This window comes from Pelophylax lessonae (genome assembly GCF_965119305.1).
Source record: "Pelophylax lessonae genome assembly, chromosome: 1".
Classification (NCBI taxonomy): domain Eukaryota; kingdom Metazoa; phylum Chordata; class Amphibia; order Anura; family Ranidae; genus Pelophylax; species Pelophylax lessonae.
The window spans coordinates 320,777,630-320,788,179 of NC_138768.1; the positions used below are offsets into that span (position 1 = coordinate 320,777,630).

Consider the following 10,550-nt stretch of genomic DNA (forward strand, 5'->3'; position numbering starts at 1 on the left):
GGCCTAAAATGTTAAAAAATTTTGATTTTTACATTTTTTTGGGGAATTTCATATAAAAAAATGTTAAAAATATTGTTATTTTTTCAAAATTGTCGCTCTTTTTTTGTTTATAGCGCAAAAAGTAAAAATCGCACAGGTGATCAAATACCACCAAAAGAAAGCTCTGTTTGTGGGGAAAAAAAAGGACGTCATTCGGGTACAGCGTCGCATGACCACGCAATTGTCCGTTAAACTCACGCAGTGCCAAATCGCAAAATAGGGCCTGGTCAGGAAGGGGGTAAAATCTTCCGGGGCTTAAGTGGTTATTTTGCTTTCACTTTTTATTATAATGGTAAACAGGGCAAAGAAGATGAATCTTAGAGAAGATGAATCCCCCAAGCGGGGACACAGACAGCAATAAAAACTGAAAAGCATTCTAATTCCTCTGCACTTTGTCCAAAACTAAAAATGTTTTGCCTTTAGTTATACTTTAAGGGCTCTTTCACACGGTCCACCTCCATAGGCGGATCCATGCTGCTCAGCGAGGATCGATCTGCCGATCCCCGCTGAGCCGGCGGATGACAGCTCCGTCTCCGCTTGCAGTACGGAGAAGGAGGTGTCACAGCTCCCGCTGCTCTCTTTGGGGGATCGGATGAGAGCATACCGCCTGTCCGCTCTCATCCGATCCGATCCGATCCCTGAACGGATGGAAAAATAGGGTTTCCATCCGTCTGGATTTCACGGACAGGATCGGATACGAATGGCAGCAGGTGTCAGCGGAGGTGTCTCTGCTGACATCCGCTGCCCCATAGAGCTGCATGGAGGATCCGATCAGATCCGCCTAAAAAACTGACAGGCGGATCTGATCGGACCGCCCGTGTGAAAGAGCCCTTAGGGTAAAGTGCACAACCATTGCTGTGCTAATAAAGAAGACTATACTGGTATAACACAAGGGCAAAAAGACAGAATTCGAGGGGAAGAGCAGTTAGTATATTTGGCTACTGTATCGCTACCCCTGGTGATGATAAGGCCTTTGTTCTGCCACATACAGTATATATATAATAATGCAAAGAGATTAGGCAAAGACTACCAGAGAATAAGTTAAGTAAGTGTATTATTTCAAAGCAGGTAAACAGTGCAAGACTTGGCATCAAGCAATAACCACTTCAAAATTGCAGAACTAATAAAGTGAACACTGGCCTATATAGTTACATAGTTACATAGTTAGTCAGGTTGAAAAAAGACACAGGTCCATCTGTTTCAAACAAAGAAAAAACAAAAAACAGTATTGTAAACCCAACCATACAATCCATTATATACACAATCCTATACCCGTTGTTGTTCCAGAGGAAGGCGAAAATAAACCCCAGCAAAGCATGATCCAATTTGCTACAGCAGGGGAAAAAAATTCCTTCCTGATCCCCCAAGAGGCAATCGGATATTCCCTGGATCAACTTTACCTAAAAAATGTTTTAATACTATAGCAGGAGGAAATAATTAAAGTGCATCAATGTTAATCCAAGTGTTAACTGAGATAACTATTTATGAGTAGAGTCAAACCCAATTAACTTAGTGATTATGTTCTTGAGTGTACTTTGTCATGATACCCCAGATATGGGTGCTAATAAAATGTTTCTAAGCAGGGCACCCCTAGAAGGTGTTCACAAAGTAACTGGTGCTTTAATACTAGTGATGTCTGGCTTGCGGTGGGGCCTTTCTGTCAGTTGGGTCTGCACACATACACAGACACAAGGTTTCATTGCTGCACAGCCACGCTCTACGGGCGTCCTCCGTAGAAGTCTATGTATGACGAAACGCGTAAGTGTGTGAGCAACGTGGTCACCTAGGCAACCAGACGCTCAGCGGCAGCCTTGTAACACTTCGGGAACTTCTGGGTGCTGACAAGCGGGACGGAGGCACCGGTAGGCTACGCGGACGTCTTTCGTTGCCGCTTGTGTTTACATTTTTCCACGCTGTTTTATTTCTCCTTTGTAAGTGCATATGTTTGGGGGGTAGGGGATTAATAAAGTGGTCTTAACTATACTACTCTATGAGCCCTTCATTTTCACTAAATGCACCACCCTCCGTTGAGATCAACATAAGGAATACAGGAGGAGGATTTATGGTATTAACCAGTATCGTAATACCCGGGTCGAGCAGTGGAAGCTTGCTGTCCATATGTGCCATTGGAGGATATTAAAGGGTCCATCTATCACCTACATTTGGTGAGTGAGCAATTCAAGGGGAGGTGGCACTTGGTGAGGTGAAGGGGATATAATTATCTACTCCAGCACGGTTAAACCATTCCATCTTTGGGCAGTTTACGGACACTGTGGACTTTTGCATATATATATATATATATATATATATATATATATATGATTCCTTATGGAACTCTGCAGCGCTGCTTGTGGATATTGACTCTCTTTGCATTGATTTTAGGAGGAGTTATATGCACCTTTGCTTTTACTTATATATTTTAGGCAGCAGCTTTTGTGTAGATTTTATACATTTATGTTAATTTTATGAGCGCTGGGTGATTGAGATTGATTTGAGTATACTTGGTTCTTCTCAGTCCTGATTAATATAGTGTATGCTGCCATTCCACAAATCTTGTCCATGAGGCTGTCAAATAATACAGTTTGTGATGCCACATCAGTGTAACAGTGTGAAAACTAGAAAAAACTTCAGAAACATCTTTGAAAGTAGTATAGTGCACAGAAAAGCAGCAAAGTTAAAAATAATTCCTAAGCCATGGAAAAACTGATAATTTATGAAGTGACACTCAATTATTTTCTGGAGTTAAGGGAATAGTTGACAATTAAAATATATAATTAAAGATGGCATTCTAATTGACTGTAACACAGTGACAGCTACATAAATTGCCTTCCCTTCACACCTGCAAGGAGAAGGTCAGAGGATCACTGGATACTACACAGCATATGTCAAGAAGGTAAGGATAATGTTACCACATAAATACAAAAGACAGAAACTGACAAACTATAAGCCACATTCTAGAGAGTGGATTTTCTGAAGAATTTAAAATAGCAAACGTAAATTTAATAGCTAACAATTTAATTTAAAGAGATCCTCCAATAAGAGGACTGCATTTAATTTTCTTGGTAATCGTACAGTACTCTACACAAAATTGCAATAATTTCAGTCTATATCACTTGCTTGTGTAATTCTTTTTAGAAATATAAATAGACAGCAATTTAAATCTTAAAACGTTCTAAAATGCTTTTTCACATCTGCATTATGCCAAGATTGATGCTGATTCCTTAATGCTGGAAGGACTCACAAATTCAACCAATAAAAGATTAGATTATAAGAACAGCAAACAGAAACCTGAAACATATTATACAAAATTTGTATAAAAAAAAAAGAGGAAAAAAGGTTTAGAATAATTATGCATTCGCCCAATAAGGATACTGTAACATTTGATTAGTATAACTGTATGAGATTCTGCACATTAGGGACTTATTAAAATGCATTAATTTAAACTTTTTTTTGTCATCAAAAAAAATTATCATTTGAATGAAAGTAAATATGGTATTTTGGCCACCTCTTATTGTATAAATGTAAAGTTTTTTAAATTAAATACTTTTTATTGGTATTATGTTTTTATTTTTATAAGTTTAAAATCTGATAAAATTACTAGAAGTAAATAGAGTCTAGCTTGGCAAGAAATACAGTCTCATATTAAAGATTGCAGAAGCAAAGCATATAATAAATTGTTTAACATAAGGCAGTGATTGCAATGTTGTATAGTAAATAAATCTAGGGTAAAACTGCACTGATAGAGCACTGACTAGTACTGGGTAACAAAGTTAGTGCTCAACTGATTATTCTCAAGATTATTTATAGAAACATAGCACATAAGAAATTCAGCATGGAAAATTCATAAACACAAACAGCATAAACTTGCAAGTCATAGCTAAGCTCAGAAAGTCAAGCTTTTATCTTTTTATGTATGATTTTGAAAAAAGTAAAGCTGAATTTGTGTTGCCCAAAATTATCTGCAGTTACAACCATTTGATCCAGTTTTAACATAATTTTCTTAATTTTTTCCCACACAGCTTTCACCTGTTACAATAAATGGTATGACCCACTGCCAGTAGGGGTTTCTCGGAATATTACTTTACTGATTTATGTTTGGAAGCCGACAGTGAACAACCTACCTTCAATGCTTCCTGTGTTTATTGTGGCTTCCATGGTTATCTTGGCTATGAGCACGGTAATGACAGTGTTTACCAACTCACTCATCATTGCTGTAAACCTCATAGACAAAGCTATGAATAAGAACCTCAGCCCATCTGACCTCATTGTTGTAACTCTCTGTATATCTAACATTATATTTCAGCTTCTCATGTTGATAAATGATTATATAAGCTTCATGGAAACAACTCTTTACTTCTCTTATGAAGTGTATGTAGTATTTACAGTCATGCTCATCCTTCCTATTTATTCTAACTTCTGGTTCACAGTGTGCCTCTCAGTAAATTATTACTTGCAGATTGTCATATTCTCTAATCCTTTTTTAATCCGTCTCAAGATCGGAGTCTCCAAGCTAGTTCCACAACTACTAATGTCCTCATTCCTAGTGGCAATGGTTACTGGAATCCCTGCAACCTGGAACTTCTTGCAAGACCCTCAAGATTTAAACATATCATCAAGCAATGAGAGCATGGAAATATCTGTTCCTAAACTGAACATTGTTTATCTACTACCCAGTAACATTATCAGCTGTTCATTACCATTAGTCTTGGTTGGAATTGCCAATGGATTGATTATTAAGTCACTTGTGACTCATAAACACAAGTTAGACAGAAATGCTAATGGAGAACTAAGTGCTCGAGCAGAAGGCCGGGTTAGAGCAGCCAAGACCATCAGTTGCCTGTTGTTCTTGTACTTGTCTTTTTATATATCAGAAATCTTAATGTTTATAGATGCTTTCCCTCCCAATAGTCCAGGATTCTGCACATGTTTGATGGTCATATATAGTTATTCTCCAGGGCAGTCAATTGTTTTTATTTTTGGCAGCCCAAAACTTAAGCAAGTGTCTCTTAGTTTATTTCACTCTAAAGCTGGTTTAAAGAAAAGAAAATCAAACACACCAAAGGTATTGTTCATTAAACTCAGTTAATCCCATTGCGCCAGCACCTCCCAGGCCCTTTAAGGGATTTCAGATGTCGGGGGGGGGGGGTGCATGATCACATGACCGCCATGATTGGCTGTTACGGCGGTCATATGAGCAGAAAGTTTCCTTTAGCCTCCAGCAACTGTGTCTGTTAATTGGTATGCAAATATGTGGCCCCTCAGCGCCAAGGCCCACCCACCTAGAGGCCACATATTGTGTGCCGTCAGTGCTTAGGGGTTAAAAGGACTATGAAATTAACCAAAAATGCCAAGTAAAACCTGGGGAGTAACCTGGTCATTCTCTTCTGAAATAGCACATCCTTTTCTCATCAGCATGCATATATTCTGCATTGTGGTGAGCTCTCCAATGCAAATGATAATCTGAAGTAGTCTATTTTAGGTGGCAAAGAACCACAAAAAACTTGTTCAGTAATATCGATCTAGGTTTTCACCTAGCTGGCTTTTCATAAAGAATTATGCTGTTCTGGTTTTTTTGCTTTCTTTCTGAGTACTAAGTGAGGTTGATTTACTTTGCAAGGGAAGCTACTCTTTGCATGGGAATTTTCCCCAGAGCTTATTGGATGTGGTGAAATCTCAATTTGCAAAGAATACCCAATCATGTGCATAAAAAAAAAAAAAAAAAACAACAAAAGCCAAAAATAAAAAAAACAGCATTTTTACTTGCACACAACTGCAACTCAGCAGACATTTTGAAGGCTCGTACACACTTGACGAAAATAGGACGAAATATCCTCCGATTTTTCTCTCTCATGCTCAGAGGTCATAACCGTTTTGAGTTGACAGTGCATAATGTTCAAGAAATTTCTCGCCCGATTTTTTGGGACGTTTGTACCTAGACTTCCGGGTCATCAGCAACTTTAGATCATGCGCGGTCTTTTGTATCCAATTTTTCGCAGACGTACTACATACACATTGAGCGGAAATTGGTCGTCTGGGGACGGACGATAAAAATTTTGGTGTTTGTCCCTCCGTTTTTTTTTCGTTATAAATGTCGGCAATGGCTGCTGAAAGTTGTGTACACACTAGCCGAAAATCGTACGATTTTACCTCGGATGGGAATTTTCGGCAGATTTTCAACTAGTGTGTACCCCACTTAAGTCATTCACTAAGCTCTGAGGAAAATTTTCCTCATAAATAATCAATTTTCCTTTGCTAAATTAACCCCAGGAAGTGGAAACATCATTACACAGTTGATTTGAAAACTTACTATGTAACAACATCTATATAATGCCAGCTCCCAATTCAACAGCCACTAAATTTAGGTATAATTCACCTTGACATTTGGTCAAACCTTTATTTATATATTTTGGAATCTTTCCATGCTGAATAAATGCAGGCTTAGAATTGTAAAAAGTATTTATATGTCTAAACACCAAACCAAGCACATATATAATGGTAAGTGGGATGTTCATCCTATTTTATTGTAAAATGCTCTAGAAATAAATCGACTGTACTGTTTAAAATTTTCATTACCTTAAAGTGATTGTAAAGTCTAGTTTGAAAAAAAACAAACAAACATGTAATACTTACCTGCTCTGTGCAGTTGGTTTTGCACAGAGCAGCCCGAATCCTCCTTTTTTCGGGTCCCTCTTTGGCTCTCCTGGCCCTTCCCTCCTGTTGAGTGCCCCCACAGCAAGCAGCTTGCTATGGGGGCACCTGGGCCAAGTCACAGCTCCCCTTAGCCATTCAGACACAGAGCCTCGACCCGGCCCCGTCCTCTCTCTCTCCTGATTGGCTGCATGATTTTAATTGACATCAGTGTGAACCAATCATGCTGCACTACCGTCTCAGCCAATGAGGAAGGGACTCCCAGGCAGCTTAGACACTGCTGCAACATCGCTGGACAAAGTGGGTCTCAGGTAAGTATTAGGGGGGCTTAAGGTGGGGCTGCTGCACACAGAAGGTTTTTTAATAGAATGCATTAGGATAAAAAAACAAAAACCTTCTGTCTTTAAAAGTACTTTAAAAGTAAAAAAAAAGTACAGTTGGTTGGTCCATGTAAGCTACATAAAAGCAATATTAAAGTGATTGTAAAGTCACCTTTTTTTTTTTTTTTTAAATACCAAACATGTTATACTTATCTCCTCTGCACAGGGCAGTCCGGATCCTCCTCTTCCCAGGTCCCTCGTTGCTGCTCCTGGCCCCTCCCTCCTATCGAGTGCCCCCACAGCAAGTGGCTTGCTATGGAGGCACCCGAGCTTCAGCTCCATGTGTATATTCAGACACAGAGCTTCCGTTTGGCCTGCCTCCTCTCTCTTCTGATTAGCTAACTGACTTTGATCGACAGCTGCGGGAGCCAATGGCTCGCTGCTGTGTCTCAGCCAATCAGGAGGGAGAGTCCCGGACAGCCGAGGGACTCGTGCACATCGCTCAACAGAGATGAGGCTCAGGTAAGTATTAGGGGCTGCTGGGGAGGCTGCTACACACAGACGTCTTTTTATCTTAACGCATAGAGTGCATTAAGGTAAAAAACCTTCTGCCATTACAAAAAAAAGATATCAATATATTGCTAAAACTGTATACACTTCAATTTAAGTGCGTGTATATTATTAAAAAATATTGCATTTTTTTTTTTATTTCCACATGCTTTCTATATATGTAGTAGGCTTCCTCCTAAGCTACAGGATCAGTGGCTTACAGCTGTGTAAAGAAAACATTTTTTTAATGTTGCATGTAGTGCCATTCAAATTGCAAGATCCATGTTTAAAAAAAAAAAAAAAAAAAATCAATTTGAAGCACATACATGTCTGGCCCTGTAACTGGACATGTAGTGTTGCCAGCTTAAGGTGGCACCTTAAAAGTCAGTAATAAATTATTTGATTATATTTTTGAACTATAGCTATGCTTATCATTCTTTTGTTCAGTCGTTGTAAAAGTTGCTTACATTTGGGCCTATTTATAAAGTGAATCTGTGGGGGACTAGCACATGATAGTGATTTAAAGTGAACACAGCTTCACCTCATTTACCAACATTTATTAACATTATCGTTGCAAACTAAACAGCATGTACTCCTTTAGTAATCAATCTCACAATCTTCAGAGCTTAGATCAATGTCTGTACCCTTACAGTATGTTGCATTTGAATAAATGCTAAACTATTTTGATGTCATGTAGAATATAATGCCACAGATCCATGTTTATTTTACATATGTATTTATAATCAATCAAGGGAAAGTCTTGGTAACTTGATTATTGAAAAGCCCAAACAAAATATTGCCTTTCCAAGTTTCCATTAGAAGCATAAGATAATTCATTTTTGCAATTTACCAATTGTGTTAAGATAACTACAAGTAAAACACAAAATTCAATAATAAATATGTAAAGTAAAAGCAGTGTACTTTTGTTTATGAATATAGTAAAACATGTTCCATGAGGTTTTGAAGAGAACACCAACTCTTTCAAGCAATATATTCAATATACTTGTCAGTGCTGTTATTTGTTATAGCAATCATTACTATTTTTTACAAATATATAACTTTATTGATAATCAAAAGTGCCAGCAGTGTACAGCTACTTCCAACAAAAGTAAGGCATCATACATACAACCAGCATAAAAAACTGTAGACATAGCTATAATCATCGGTTCTGCCTATTAGTGCCCATCAGTGCTGCCTATAAGTACCACCTACCAGTGCCCATCAGTGCTGCCTATCAGTGCCCATCAGTACTGCCTATCAGTGCAGCCTCATCAGTGGTTCCTCATTAGTGTCCACCAGTGCCTCCTCATCAGTGCCACCTATCAGTGCCCATAAGTGCCACCTATCAGTGACCATTAGTGCCACCTCATCCGTGCCCATAAGTGCATCCTATCAGTGCCGATTAGTGCAGCCTCATCAGCGTACCTCAGTGAAGGAGAAAAATTATCTGTTTTCAAAATTTTTGGTATTTTTTCATTTGTTTAGCAAAAAATAAAAAAAAACAGTGGTGATTAAATACCACCAAATAAAAGCTCTATTTGTGTGAAAAAAAAAAATGATAAAAAAATTTCATATGGGTACGGTGTTGCATGACCGCACAGTTGTCATTCAAAGTGTGACACCGCTAAAAGCTGAAAATTAGTCTGGTCAAGAAGGGGGTAAAAGTGCCCAGTAGGCAAGTGGTTAATGATAAAAAACATAAAGCAAATAAATGGCAAGGTAGAAAAACAAAGCATAAATTGCTACATTATTAAATCCATGTGCCACAACCAATACTAAAATTCAGCAAATTTTCTAAGCGTGTATACTTTGTGTAAATAAACCACCATAAAGTTGCAAAAATTGAAAACATTTAAATACATTGAAAAAAAACAAAACCAATATAGTCCACAATAATTTTCTATCAGTCTTTATAGCCCATCCACCATGCTTTTTGAAAGAAGAATCCGAAGGACTTGAATCGTGCTCTTCTCCAAATGGAAACAAGTGCTAAACCACAAGCAACAATATAAGTGCATAAGTGCACTCACTAGAGCCCCAAGGTCACTAGGACCAATCAAGCCTTTTATCAATATGTAAGATGTAATAATCAAAATTTCTTCAACAGTAATCAAACACTTCCCCACTTCTCTCAAGTTTTTCAATTTTGGCAACTTTGTGGTATTTATGTACACAAAGTCTACACACTTGGAAAATATTTTTTGCACAATTTTAGTATTAGTTGTGGCACATGAAGTTATGAATATAGCAATATATGCTTTGTATTTCTACCTTACCATTTTTTAACTATGTTTTTTATCACATGATATTATTAGCACTGAGCCTATTTTGAGCACTGATTGAAAGAGGGGTAAATTATTGTGCACATAGTAAGGTTTAGGTTTTTTATTTATAAGTGACAGCACCTGACTTTTCGATTTTTACAAATATTTTTAGTGTGGTTGTTTAGTCTGCCTGTAAAGTGGCGCATCTGTACCATGTATAGGACCTGCTGCAGCAAAACTGACATTTATAAAAAAAAAAAAAGACATTTAAAGAGGTTGTAAACCCATATTTTTTTTTTCAACCTGAAAGAGAAACACATAATGAGCTAGTATGCATTGCATACTAGCTCATTATGAAATACTCACCTTAGAACGAGCCCCTGTCGTGCCACCCGCTTACCTGTATGACGGGTGACTGAACATGGGATCGCGGCATCCGGCCATCTGATTGGCCGGAGCCGCGGTGACATCACTCCCGCGCACGCACGCGGGAGCCGACGGTCATGGCACAGGGGGTCTGAAGGAACGTCACCAGCAGCCGTTCCTTCAGTGATGTCACTGGCTGCATTTAAGGTAAATATCTCCTAAACGGTACATGTTTAGGAGATATTTACAGTACCTATAGGTAAGCCTTATCATAGGCTTACCTATAGGTAAAAGTTGCAGAGGAGGGTTTACTTCCTCTTTAAAGTGATTTTCCTGGCTGCAAGCCCAGATAGCAAAATAACTT

The 10,550-nt window shown here is 38.3% G+C and overlaps 1 protein-coding gene across 1 annotated transcript; it reads left to right on the forward strand.

The window, feature by feature from the left end:
- Positions 1 to 4,165: 4,165 nt before the first annotated feature.
- LOC309544990 (taste receptor type 2 member 40-like) lies at positions 4,166 to 5,125 on the forward strand (the record flags this gene model as incomplete). The annotated part of the gene is made up of 1 exon (XM_082244051.1): positions 4,166 to 5,125. The coding sequence occupies one exon, from the start codon at positions 4,166 to 4,168 to the stop codon at positions 5,123 to 5,125; it is 960 nt and encodes a 319-aa protein (XP_082100177.1).
- Between the last annotated feature and the right edge of the window lie 5,425 nt (positions 5,126 to 10,550).